This window comes from Mesitornis unicolor, unplaced genomic scaffold (assembly GCF_000695765.1).
Source record: "Mesitornis unicolor isolate BGI_N332 unplaced genomic scaffold, ASM69576v1 scaffold45900, whole genome shotgun sequence".
In the NCBI taxonomy this organism is placed as follows: domain Eukaryota; kingdom Metazoa; phylum Chordata; class Aves; order Mesitornithiformes; family Mesitornithidae; genus Mesitornis; species Mesitornis unicolor.
The window spans coordinates 1-13,998 of NW_010159860.1; the positions used below are offsets into that span (position 1 = coordinate 1).

General features: G+C 44.6%; 1 protein-coding gene across 1 annotated transcript in view; it reads left to right on the forward strand.

Annotated features, from left to right (window-relative positions):
* Positions 1 to 627: 627 nt before the first annotated feature.
* Positions 628 to 13,998, forward strand: part of LEF1 (lymphoid enhancer-binding factor 1) — a gene marked incomplete at its 5' end in the record, with an annotated part of 66,286 nt that continues 52,915 nt past the window's right edge. Inside the window, 2 exons of the mRNA XM_010188069.1 lie at positions 628 to 691; positions 2,183 to 2,316. Of these exons, the coding sequence (XP_010186371.1) occupies positions 628 to 691; positions 2,183 to 2,316 (198 nt within the window). The remainder of the gene's footprint in view (positions 692 to 2,182; positions 2,317 to 13,998) is intronic.

Here is a 13,998-nt window from a genome sequence, read left to right on the forward strand (position 1 = left end):
CGCTCTTTGGCCCGGGACGGGAAAGTTCCCGCGAGTCCCCCGACGGGTGCGGGGGTATTAGACCTCAAACGGCCATGGAATTTCCTCGGTGAAACTAGCGGGGTCGGAGTAATAGCTGTAAACTTTTTAAAGGATTTGCATAAAACTGTTTGGGAAGAAATTTCCGATACTAAAACAACTTCAGGGCGAGCGGGTAACCTGCCCCTTTTTTCCCCTTTTATTTTCCTTTTTTTTTTTTTCTTTTCTTCAATTTTTGTTCTTTTTTTTTTTTACCTAAAGATCTGGTGATGTGGGCAACCCGATTTTTTTATTATTTTTGGTATCATCACCGAAGCTCCAAGTGTTTTACAGGCATAAGCCCCTTTCGTTAAACGTAGGGTGCTTCTGCTGGAAACGCTTCACAAAGCCCCACAGCTATTAACATTGTCATAAAACGATCGTTTACACAAACGTTTCTGGTACAGCTGCCTTCCTAGCAACTTAAGAGGGAAAAGAAAGATGCTTATCTCTTGCCGTAACTTTTGACTTTCTACAAGAAGCTGTAGCGCTGTGATCCATAAATGAGCACAAATACAATGACTTTTCTTCCTTTTTCTTCTTTTCTGGTGGTGGATTCCCTGTGGTCAGGTTTCCAGGCAGACTCAAGGGCAGGATTCCTACCATGATAAAGGCAGAGAGCACCCCGAGGAAGGTGAGTAGCGCGGTCCTGTCTTGTGGCATTATCCATCTTTGTCCCCCTGTGAGCTTGTGCACGGTCCTCAAACTGGAGCTTCATTTCTTTTGGAAAATGTAAATTTAGTACCTTCTGGGGAAGGAGAATGCCAGGGTGCTTCCAAAACGCATTTGAAAAGGAGGTGAATGTGCAGCATGTGTATCTTGAGTGACCAAATGGTATTTCAGTTGTTTAGAAACTGATAAGTAGGCCAAATGGATCTTTGCTGAAGGAATAACTATTTTTAGGATATCCGCTTAAACACATCTCCTCACTCATACAGTGCAGCTGAGTTTTGTGTGTTCAGAAACTGTGCTGTTTCCCCCATAGCCAAAGTCTGTCACTTAAATTTCCTCTTCCAAATCTAAGCACAAACAGATCTCTTGCTTTTTTTAATGTACCAGCTGGTTAATTTTGATTGAGAAGGAAAGAGGAAATAACAGAGTTCACTGAATATCGCTTAAGAAGCTGGACACACGTACAAAGAATGTGAATTGTGTGACAAGAGATTGTGTTAAAAATGAAATGTTTAGGATCACAAACTAAACCAAATCATAAATTCCATATGAAGACAGAAGCAGTTCAGTCCTGGTGCTTTTGGGGACTCTGTGGTGATCTTTCTCCAAATTGGTCATTAAACAACGTAAAAGCAATAATGTCCATGCTCTAGCATTCTGACAGGAAGCGGTAGGTCAGCTCTGTATAGTTTCTTTTTCAGCCTTGCATCCTCGTAAAACCTCACCTTCAAGCAGTATAATTGTCAATGGTCGTATAGGTGGGAGACCTGTTCACCTCCCTCCCATCTGCAGGACTTGGACCCAAATTCTTTATTTTCCTACAAAATAGCCTCCCTCACTTGGCTTCCCTTCTGACTGTAGTGCCATGTGTATTCAACAGCGTGTGTGTCCCCCATCCCAAATCGTTAGGGTCTGCTTTCAAGCCAGCCCCTGCTCTCTAATTGTTCCCAGTGAGCGTAGCCAGAATGAATTGTTCTCTGCACGCAGTGGCTTAGCAAGAAAGGGAAATGATTATATCTAGTTATCACTGCCCTGTTCCTCCCTTTCCTAACAATGATGTTGGGAACCCGTACTGGCAATACTTCTGAATCCACAAATCCTAGAGGGATCTATAAAATGGGGGAAAACTGCTACTTGAGAAATGTGATGTCATTACTGGTGTTTCTGCCTTGATTTGAACAGGGACTAGCAAAATAAATTGGTTACTCTGAGGCTATTCCGTATTTTAAGCATAAACTCCTCACTGAGAGTACTTGCTCCTTTAAGAATTAACTCTTCTTAAAAAAATATTACAAATTGCTGCGGACCAGTTTCTGTCAGAGGTAATTTCCATAAGTAAGGAAACATTTGCATGCAGAACATTTTAATGAATGCACGGTACCTGTTTAAGAGCTCTAACTTTCAAGAAATGTGTATGTGGGGAATAATGTAATCATTGTTTCCTCTTCCATAGGAAAGCATCCAGACAGTGGCTTATACAGCAAGGGACCATCATACTCTGGTTATTCTGGGTATATCATGATGCCAAATATGAATAACGACCCGTACATGCCTAATGGATCTCTGTCGCCACCCATCCCCAGAACAGTGAGTTATCTCTTCCAAAGACTGGTTTTTGGCGAGCTTTTCTTTGGTCTGCAGTGTGTATTTGCGCAGGGGCTTTTTTTGGGTAGCTTCAGTGACGGTGAAGGTTGTGGTTCTGCTGTTCAGAGCCTCCATTCAGTGGAGTTTAAGAGCTCTCAGAGGTGTTGGTCGCGATCGTAGTGGAAAAGCTGAGATTAACGTCTGCGGTGTCTGACGTCCTTTGAACAGGGCTGGGGGCTTTGGGAGGGGGGATGGCTGTAGGATAATGTATGGCAGAATGATGTAAATGCCGTCTTTGTAGTGACTGGGACAGATGTGAATTTTCTGGCTTTAACTCTTCATTTGTTGAAGAAAATCGTGGGCTGGAAGCAGAACTGCCAAAGTTGCTTGTCAGTAAGATGAAAAGATTGGATTCTTTCTTTTTTTGCCTTCAGATATGGCATTGCTCTTTGCTGGTTGATATTTATTTCTGCCATCAGTTGCTCTGTGTGAAGGATTTATGTATCTGGCAGTATTGCTTGAAACATACTCTGTATCTTGAGCCACAAATTGTGAAACGGTCGTTTAGAAATTAACATCAACCATGATGCAGTAGTTACCGCTTTCCTTTATGTTGTGGTGGGCACTGATTCTTCCAGGTTGATTGCTCTGTTTCCATTGGTGTAGATGCACATTTGATGGATTTTAATGTACTTTTAATTTTGCATAGTCAGTTCCCATTTATTTTTGTAAACCTCTTGGTATACATACAAAGCGATAGCAAGGCAATGTTAAAATGAGCTGTGGAAATTATATTAGTAGAACCAGAGTGGAGCGGGAAACAAATTTGCTTGTAGGCATGCTGCTGAAAAAATGCTGCTGCAGTTGTGTGTGCTGTGATATGGGAAGTTGGATACTGTTATTTTTCTGTGATAAAGCAGTTTTCAATTTTATTGGTTCTTAGATTTTTACTTGGCTCTCTCTGTCAAACAACTGGCATTATTTTGCTCTCTGACGTTCTTGATTTTTCTTCAGGGTTGTGGCTTTTGGCTTCAAAAACAAAAAGAAAGGGCCTAATCTGTATTGGTAATTTGACAGTAGCAAAGCATGTTAAATTAGTGGATGTTTGGATTCGGAATGACAGTGTGTTTTGGTACTGGGAAACACATGGATCTGCCCTTTTTATATGTCACCATTTGCGTTTGAAAGATGCAAAACCTCACATAATATATTGCTTTCTATAGCTCTATTTTTTTAAAGGACCTTGTTTGTATATAAATTACAGTTCAGAGGCCTACAGACATTTAGGATGAAGCATGATGGCCGTGGTCTGTAGGTATTTGTTGTTACAAACACTGCTCTACAGAAAACTTCAGTTCGGATGTATCAAGGGGAAATGGATGCAGCATCTTGAGAGGGCACAGAGACTCAAACCTACACGTTTCAGGACCAGGAAACTTTAGACCTTTTTTTACCCCCTCTTTCCCACTTTACCTTCCTAAGGCAGTCCCTAGTGCTGGTGCAAGGCTTTGAACAACAAAATCCAGTTTAATTATTCACTGAGGATTTTCTCTGCATACGCGTGCTGTGGGGCTGCCACTCTTTACTGATCTGGCATCGATGCTCCCAGAATGTCTGCTTCTTGTGGAGGCTGCCTGCTCAGGTGCTTGAGGAACCATCCTAGGGGGGTACGATGGAGGGGACGATGGAGCAGGGAAACATGTCTGCTTTCTAATTGTAAAGCTGCCTGCCAAACATCTGAGGGGCTAATTTAGTTCGACGTTGCTCTTGCATGTTAGTGCAGCACCACTGTTTCGGTAAAACAGTAATATTGCAGGGCTGCAATGTTGACATAAGCCTGGAGTTCCTTCAGTTTAACCACAAGGCTACGCGCTTGAGTTATTTAATAATTTTTTTGTTTAATTGTTAGTCTCCTAGCTGACAGCTGGGTTTCAATGCCTGCGAGATCAAAACACTGCATCCAGGAGATGACACGCTCGCTTCATGGTTAACCACAGCTCCAGCCCTGCATGGCCTGTCCACCTTTGCGGGGTCCCAACTGCCACCCCGCAGGTTTGCTCTTGCCTCCCTTTTCGGAAAGATGTGTCAGGGCCAGGAGGCAAGGAGCAGCCGAGATCAGCAAGCATTGGAGGTCTCCCCTGGGGTGTCAGTCCCAGGCCATTTGTGCAGAGCAGCCCTGCAATGTGTACCTGCGCCCCACCATTTGCATGACAAAGCCACTTCTTGTTGATGCATCTGTTGCCTGGAGGTGTTAGGCAGGATTAAAAAGCCGCCCTAGGGCGCTGAATCTTTTTTCCGCCTTGGAAGGACCCGGCTGCCTGAAAAGCCCCCGGGGGTGAAAGGCAGCCAGACCCAGGACAGGGACCATCTCTGACAGAGGCAGCCTTGTCTCTCTATACCAGCAGAGAGAGCAAAGCTTTCTTGGAATGGGAAAAAAGTTACGTTTACCAGTGTATGTAGGGGAAAAAAAGCCTTTCTAAAAACAAGGCAAACACTTTACATTCTTGCTCTGTAAAATTAAAAATACCAACCTGTAGTCAGGCACAACATGTCTAATAAGCCTTAAAAGAAGAAAACTGTAGTGTAATTTCAGTGGAGCTTTTGGAGGGGAGAGGGTGTATGAGAAGGATTTCAAATCTTCCAAAATCTGCTATTGTTAGGGAGATCTCATTTTCCCTTCTCATTTTTTTCTTCTCTTTAAAAAAAAAAATACTGGCAGCCGATTTGCCTTTTACAAGTTGGAGTTGTAGGAGCAGGAGAGTGTGGATCACAAGTTTGTGTACAACCCTGGCACCACAGTACACATTCTTGTCAGATGGCTGGATAAATGAAGAAAGCAAAGCAGTTGGTTTGGGTGGCTGCAGGAGAAATGGCACGTGATAGCACTAAAACCACAGTAACACCTGGTGAATGTGCTCAAGAGATGTTTTGGTGGTTTCTCAGCATCGTGAGAGTACTGAAGATGGGAGATGGAGACAGCTGTTTGTTTTCTAACACGTGTGGCTTTTTTCTTATGTTTTCGTTAACAAGACTAGTTTTGGGGTAGCAAACCTTTCCCATCTGTTTGATGGGAACGTGGGGACAAAGGAAATGACTGAAGAAGAATAATTCCTCTGTGTCTTAAATTAATCCAGAAAATAATTTTATCTTTACTCCTCCATCTTTCCCAATGAATGAAACATTCTGTAGGAAGATAGAACATTTCTGCAACCTCCCTTTTGTCTGTTCTTATCTGTTTGTGGAGTGTGAGTTCATTTCTTTGTGGCTAAACTGTCTCTTTGTAGCAGCTGGAAGTGTTAAGTAGGTTAGAGGATACAATCTATAAACACCTTATGTCAACTTGCAAAACACAGCATATCCTTTTGAAAATGATGAGGAATTCTGCTGAGAGAGTTTGAACATAAGGAACAATGTTTATAGGCAGGACCCCTTTACCCTGCCTAAGTTTTGGATATTCCTTGTGTGCTTCTAGAATGGCAAGGGGTATCAATATAGCTTCTGTCTTGAAGAACTGACATCCCAGGAAAAATTATGTGGATATTATGGATGGAAGGAAGGATGCAGGTAGAAATAGCAAGAATAAGTGGCTACAAAGCTTCAGTAAGAGGGTTTTATTTCCCTAGCTACATCTTGCTATCTCTCTGAAAACAGGCAGGTTCACTTGCTTGTGGGGAATTTTTGGGACGCCAAAGGGTATGTATGGGAGTGTTAGCGCTAGCATATCCAGCTGCAAAAGGACACGAACCTGATTTTTCATAATGTTGTTTTTTCCTGAGAGATAGTTTCTGCTGACTCTGCAATTGTACGCACTTGCTAGGAGCCGTGGTCAGCTGAAAGCTTCCCGGCCCAGTATGAAATGTGCTTTGTACCACTGATGTTGGGGCTCAGCTCCTGCTCCAGTGTCACCCATCGGAAAACTCTGCACTAATTCCCAAGTTGGCATTGGAGCAGGATGCTCTGAGGGCTGTAGGCAGCTCTGGTGTTGTCGCATGTCTCCTTCTTCCCCCTGCAACCCAGACAGAGCTGCTCACCCAGCACTCAGGCTCTGCCGCTTCACCCTGCACGGCACATGTCTTCTCAATGAAGTTAAATGATGCTGATTAGCTCCTTAAATAACTTAGAAATAGGAGGAACAAAAAGCTTCTCGACTCTGTGGAAGCAGAACTTACCCAGGTTTATTCAGGTTTGCATGGGAGACAAATTTTAGCACTGTTTGCTGAGGGGCTTGGCGAGTCACGCCAAATGCCAGCACTGAGGGAGAAGAGGAATCTGCTCAGCGCTCATAGAGGGACCTCGCTGCTTCAAGTGCATCTGTCAGCTGCTCTGACTTTTGCGTCACAGCTGATCAGACCCAGATATGAGCCAGGTCTCTGTGAAATACAAATCCAAGCCATGAATGGTCGTGGGCCAAGTTGTGGTGGTGCTTTCTGTTCTTCTCTGTAGTAAATGAACTCTGCATTTTGAAAAGGGGGCAGAAGTTACTGCGGTGCCTCTAGGGTTGGCATTTGTCTGAAGCTTGATCTGGTTGCTCATGATAAGATGGCATGATCCAGGCAGAGTCTTATGTACATAGGTCCATCATTAGCATGGTCTTTGGGCACATACTGGTGGAGAAAACAGCCTTTATGTTTGTGATGCCTTCTCCTTGTCAGAGTGATGCAATTAGCAAATCTAATTGTGAATGGGCAAGGGGGAAAGAAAATGTTCTCCTGATGTCTCAGTCCAGAAGCAGCAGTTTTGTGTGTGTGGCTTCAATGGAAGCATAATCAAAAACCCCACCCATTACAAATCATCAAAGTTGGAGCTTTTGTATATCGGTATGTGTGTATGTTGTGTCCTAAATCTCTTTTTCTATGTATCTAGGAGCTAGTTCTATATACACTGTAAATGGTGGAGCTGCTGCTTACATTTTAAGGTGGTTTAAAAGCAAAATGTCATTCCTGTTGTTTTGGTACTGTGCCACCTCTTCTCCAGCTTAATCCCAGCCCAGAAAAAATGTTAATAAGAACGGCTTATTATGGGCTGCAAGTGCCAGGGAGGATATGGCTCAAGAAGAAAGCCTGAAGCTCCACAGGTTCAGGCATCAAAAGAGGAAAAGACTTTTTCCAGATACTTGCAGCGCTGCATGGCTACAAGCATTGAAAACCCTAGGTACCGCAGGCCTGGCTCCTCCCAAGTACTTAACTGCTGTTTATAGTTAGGGAAAACTCCTCCTGATATGGGAAGGAAATAACCCACACAAAAGCATTCTACTGCTGCTCTAATATTTCTGAAGTCCTACTAGAGGCATGTGCTTTTTTTTGCTAGTGGTAAAACACTGCGTCTCTCAGAAGAAGACAGATGTGCAAGAGTCGGCTTTAATAGTCGCTGAACTTTTTGCAGTCTGTGTGTTATGTGCCCGCTGTGATCTTCTGCGTCTGTCTCACACGGACAGACACTGGTCCAGTGTGTGGCTGGTGTGAGGGAAGGGCTACCACGAGCTGGGCTGTCTGTGGGTCCTCGTGAATGACTCCATTTATCCCAAACTGTCCCTGTCCTGGCTTTCAGGCACTTATCTCTAAGCTGGTTTTGGCCTCAAGGAGCATTTGGCCTGGCCGTTGGGTTTGGTCCCTTCTTGCAGGATGCTGTGGAGAAGGTGGTGCAGCTGCTTGGTGCCGCTTGGCGTGCTGCTCCTTCCCGGGCAGCTGGGAATTAACATCTCTGTCACTATGGCCCTTCGTGAGCATTAGATTCACTTAAGAAAATTGCATTCAGAATAACTTAATCTAGCAACGCAACGGCTTCTATTTTGAGACTTGGATCTGATGGATGTGTTTATTTAGTTTGGGTTTCCCACTTCAAAGGAATCTGTCCTCTCAGCAAGAAAGTGATTGAGCACTTAAATAAAAATATATTCATTGAATCTTTGGGATTGAGCTAAAAGTGCAGTAGGGAGTTAACGTGTGCGCCAACTGTGCTAATCGGCTAGGGATTGCCTGTTCTCCTAAAGGGGAAGAAAAGTGGTCTGAACTGCCTGAGGAGAAGTGCTGTGTGCCTTCCCCTGGCTTCTGGTGGCAGTGTTGCTTGCTGATGCTTCAGATTGCGATGAAGAACCTAAGAATACCTTCGCTTGTGATCTTCAAAGATACCAAATCCCTCACGTAGAGGAGCTTTTTCATGAAGCTGAAAGGTCAACTCGACATTTGTTTATTTTCTTTAAGTGGCTGTGGGTATAGGTGAAGTTGAGGCGTAAAATCAATAGGATAAGCTTAGCACAAATTACAAGTGTAAAGTTACGAGGCTTTGATTGAATATTTATAAAAGGGGCAGTTTAACTTAAAAAGTAGGTGCACTGTTGTCACCAGCTGTAACATGTAAACCAGAGAACTGCTTTGGTGAGGAGCTATTAGGCAAGACAGAGAGAGGCTAATTCCCAAAGTCTATCCTTTCAGTACCCTATCCCTGTACTTCAAACAGGACTGCACAAGTCAGCGGGCAGGTCTGCTTCACCCGGGCCCGTGCACAGGGGAGAAGTCCCTTGGGAGCCTGTGGTTTTGTGCACGCGTTTGCCATGAAGTACCTTCTGAAAATCCTGGTGCTTCAAATGAAGCTGATGGCAGCTCAGCTTCCCCCTTGGCTGACTCAAACGGAGGTTTGGACAGGGATGCAGGGGTTATCCAAAGGAAAGCAGTCTGGAAATGATCTGATTGATCATGTACGTCCAGGAAAACAGGGAGAGGGAACATGGGGCTTTTGTTCGGCAATTTTGTTGGCTCAGAGTTGGAGAGTGGTGAGCTCCAAAAAGCTATCCCTGTAGGGCTTGTGTTTCTGGGTTGGGGTCCTAGTGACACCAGCTGCTCAGAGCCAACACTCTGTCTCAATAACTGGTCACTTAGCTATGCTACAAGGCTCTGTTTCTTCAATTTTTGGCCTCGGAGATTTCTCTTTGTGAATGTCTGTTGTCTTTCCACAGTTGTAGCGTATCTCCTTACCTTGATCTTTCTTCATCCCCCTCCAAATGTTGCACTGGCAAGCTTTCTATAGCATAAAAAAGTACAATATGGAGGTGACGATTAAAGGTGTCAACACTTGTCAAATGCAGACAGCACTTGAGGAGAAGGCCTTTTCCCTGGCACTGTGCTAAAATGTAGATAAACCGTGTGCAGCGGTGCAAATGTATTTACAGTTTTAAAATGCTGCGATCCAGCGATTTGTTTGTGGTTGCTAGTTTCTGAAGTTCGATAGGTGCTGTATCAAGTTTAGGAAGCTGCAGTTACAAGTGGTAATTGTGTTTTTGGTTGCACTTTTATCTCCCCACTCTCAGTTCTGTAGTGCCTTCATTGCAGTTTTCTGTAACTCCAGGGTACCCCCACAGTGAGTAAGGTTCCCACCACTGACCCACATTACATCCCATGCAGCCATGCCATGGGATGGTGCCACAGTGCGTTTTCCCGCCACGCGGCTTCCCAAATCCATTTCTAGGAAGTGGCTTCCTTTTCCCATCCGTGCCCTCTCCCCAACTGAGGGTTTGTGGCAGCTTGTTTCATCGCGTAGCACTCTGTGCGGCCTGGTCTGTGGTGTTTCTGTTTATTAAACCAAAAAAGCGCTCATTACAGAAAAGGTGAGGTGAAGGACGCGAGCCAAGCTTGACATAGCATGGAGACTCCTCCAAATTGGGAGAGACATAAGCAATTAAAACAATTTGCCATAAAGAATGCCCCTAAAACTTACTGTTTTGCTGCCCTCTGACACTAGCATGCTGGGTTGCATTTATGTCTGTTATTTACTGCCCAATTTTCTCCTGCAAACAATTGAAATTCAGCTTAAAGGGAAAGTTTGAACTGAACATGTTAGATTTGAAAAAGTTGTTACTCAGATACCCTCTTTTTCACATGTTATTTCATGTCTTAAATACCTCTGTTACAGGAAGAAAAGGAAGCTATGCTGGATTTAAAGAAAAAAAAAAGAAAGGAACTTTTAAAAAGCTTAGCTCTTAAGCTTGTGGATTTTTCTGGTTTTGTTGTGGCTTTTTTTCCTTCCTCTTAGTTATTTTGAGGATATTTGTAAGCTAATAGAGCAGAGATCTGTTTTAGGTGTAAATCTTCAGCAAGGAAAACTCAAAAGAACTGCAAAAAAAGCTAAATTGTTAAGCAGCTCCCCAGACAGTTTGACGGCACTACTGCAAACATATTTTTTAAACCGGCAACTACTGAGCTTATTATTAGAGTGACCTGTAAATGATGACTTCATACTTTGTAATAAGGAAATATTAAGAGACTGTAGGAGAGCTGGTCAAAATGCTGTTTTGCTCAAAACTTCCATAATTCAAGGACCTTCCCAAAATAACCTGTGTAGAAATCTTTCCCTCTCACTTTGAAACTTCAAATTCTTCCCTTTTTTCCCCTATGGATCTGTGTGTAAATGAGCATATTACATGCTAATGGGGCAGAACAATAAATATTCAGTCGACAAATGTGGTTTAATCAAAGCCAGTTCAGAAACCCCTGTGTTTGGGGCAGAGGCAGACTTTTGAGGAAAAAGAGATTTCAGAGAGGGTTTTGTGGAGCTTCTTTTCCAGCTTTGGCTTCAGAACTGCAAGTATATATGTTCAGTTAGTTAAACAGTTGTGCTCACTGCACAAAAAAACCCGCCCTCTCCATTAAACGAATCTCTCTGGCCAGCATCTTCTGGACAAAGCATTTTTTCAGGTTCAGAAGAGCCTGTGAGTGGGTCTTGCCTTTCTCTTCTAGAGGCGATGTTTCACAGCCCAGGAGCCCGTAGCTCACCAGACAGCCGTGGTCTGGTGTTGGCCTTTCCTGCATTGCTCGCATCCTCTCTCTTCTGCTGGGCCCTCCCAGGAGGGGATGACTGGCAAAGAGAGGGGCTGAGATTGGAGCTGGGGCTGGGAGAGTTGCCTGTCATAACGCAAGTGCCGCTGGTAGGTTATAGCTGTTTCGGGGGTGGAGCAAAAGTTTGTGCCTGTGCAATTAGGCATGAAATAGGTAAATTCTGTGTATAATTACCCAACGTAGAGTCTAGCGTGAGGACGTGACCCATGGAAATCGCAGCGGGTTGGTGGCTGCCAGCAGATTCCCAGGAGGTATCCCTGGTGCCCACGGCAGCATGGGGGTGTGGTTATGTCCCCCACCTCTCCTCACCCTGCTCCCAAAAGCAGAGGCACAGTCTAAGAGGATGCTTCTGCAAACAGGGAACTGAAAGAGCAAAATTTGTTCAGAGGCTTAGGGGAAAGTGGTGGCAGAGTTTGGAACAAAATAAGTTTCCTGAGTTTGCTTCAGGAACTCCCCTGAAAGACAGCTCACTTATGAAAATACGTTTCTTGGTTGGTTTTCTGTTTGTTTGTTTTTTGTATTCCATGAAAACAAACCAGAAGTCTGTGAAAGTAAAAACTGGGATGTGCTTGGAGGGAGGGAATGAGAGAATTAAAACCAGTGCAGATAAGAAGAAAGGTGGTGTCAATGCTGGCTGTGGCTGTTTCATATCCAGCCTTTCAATTAAGGACCAAACAATCCTACTGAAGTTCCTAAGTAAAAGCAAGGAGGGGCTTAAAAAAATAGCTTTAAAGCTTTCTGTCCAAAGCAGACTCTTTTTTTTTCCCCCATTTTCCCTCCCTGCCATCACAGCAGCACCCGTATCTTCCTACTATTCCTGTTTGCTGTCCCCTCATGGTGGGGGGCAGGCTGCTTGCTGTCAGCATCATTATTTGCACTCCCCACTTTTGTCTTCATCCCCCTCAGAATTTCAGCCTAAACGCAGTTAGATAACCAGCATGGTGTGCGTCCTCTCCCAGGAAGCTGTCATTGATTCGTGGCTCTTGCACTTGATGGGCTGGGGATGACTGACCAAGGCTTCTCAGGTGGCTCCCCTGTGCAGTGATATGGTAGGGATTTTGTTGTTCACCATGGAGCTGGGAGAACCTTGCTCTGCTGCTTCTTAAAGCAGCTATTTGGGCTGGCATCTTGGCAGCAGTGGCATTCGTCTTCCTCTTCCAGCTGTGGTGGGCACCCGCCGTGCGCTCTCCCGCTGCTGCGACAATGTCTGTGCCCTGCATTTCAGCAGCCTCCGGTGGGAAGAGTGGTTTGCAATGAGGTGCTGGCTGGTTTGAACCTGAAACCTTTAAGCTTCTTCCTGGACATCCTGAAATACCTGCTACTTCAATGTGCGCCCTGGCTGTCCTCACTGGAGCACAGCTCTCAGCTTCCTATCTGTGTTTCTGTGTCCTGGTGGCATTGCCTCCCAGGGTTAGCCAGGTCACTGGTGTCGTTTCCTTTCTCTGTCACAGCTCTGTAGCTGCAGCCTATACACGGTGGCCACAGCTGGCGGCTGCACATCCCCCAGCACTGCAGCTAAGCCTAAAACTCAGTTTGTGGCAGTCGTGCAGGCCTTCGCTTTGCAGGGATCAGGATTTAAGGAACCGGTGAGGTTTGCCTGGTTCCCCTGGCCCTCTTTGACATGGTCACCGAAAAACCCTGCATGAGCAGAAGCTGTGCCCCTGCTGGGGCACGGAGAGCTGCCTGTGCATGTTGTGTGGGGGGACTGCACAGGATGGAAAGCTGAGGGAGAGCCTTCGCCTGCTTCTTTTGGGCTAAATAGTGTCTCTTCAGTTTGAGCGAATAGCGCAAAAAAGTAGCAAGCTTTCAAGCAAAAGTATCAAGTAGCAAGTGAATCCTCTGCAAATGAACAAAAAGGTCCCTGGAAGGGAAAATAAGCAGTAATTACGGTAAAATATACTTTTTCATCACAGTAATGGTTTGACGCTGAAAGGCAGGGTTTCAGCATTGTATAAAAGTGTCTGCTGCTGTTTCTTCATAGTGGCGAGTGTTTTGGAGACCTTTGCAATTCTATGCATGTTGCTTGCTTGGTTTCTGGAAGTTGGCATTCATCTCCAGATACTTGAGACTCCTTGTGGGACAGGCAGCAGTTGAATCAGCTGGCCCTGCCAACATGGCAGCGGATACCTCTATTTACAGTGCCTGCTCCAGCTCTCTGTATCTTGCCGATCTTTCCTCAGTGATGCTTTATGAAAATCCTTCTGATTATCAGAGTGGACACCAGAGCCACAAAGAATTAGTCACGATTTAAGAAGGCAGGCTGTGCAGGGGAAGCAGTAAATTTGCTGGGGAAGGCAGGAGAATGGAGAGGAGGAAACCCCAAAACCTTTGATTAACATAGAAAAGACTTCTGTCTTAGTACTTGTAAATGCTTTTTTTAAAATATATGTCTTGGTAAAGAGCTTGCTACATTTGGCTCCAGTTACAGGCTCAGTATGGTGAGTGTGTGTTGAGGAACAGTCAAAGTGAAAATAAGGCAGTTTCCCAGCCTTGAAGTGACAGGGACATAAGCTCTGTGTCCACGGGGAGGGCAGGCAGACCCCTTCGCTGTTGTCTTTGAGTCAGAGTTTTAATGACTACAGGGAAAGAAGGAGTGTTAGAACAGCAGAAGAAAAATGATACAGCTAAAAGGAAATTATTTTTATTGCTAATACATGGGTGCTCATAATGTTTAATTCTTTACAGCTTATGCTTTATTTGCACAGTCTTCCTTCTTCACCTCTCTGCACGCTGTAGTGGCAGCTACCATATCTCAAAATTATTGCTCTTAAAAGCTCCTATTCAGTATTTTTAGAATGAATAAAAATATTTGTTGAAGTAGCAGTGGTGCTCAGCCTGATCAGCGTACGGACAGAGC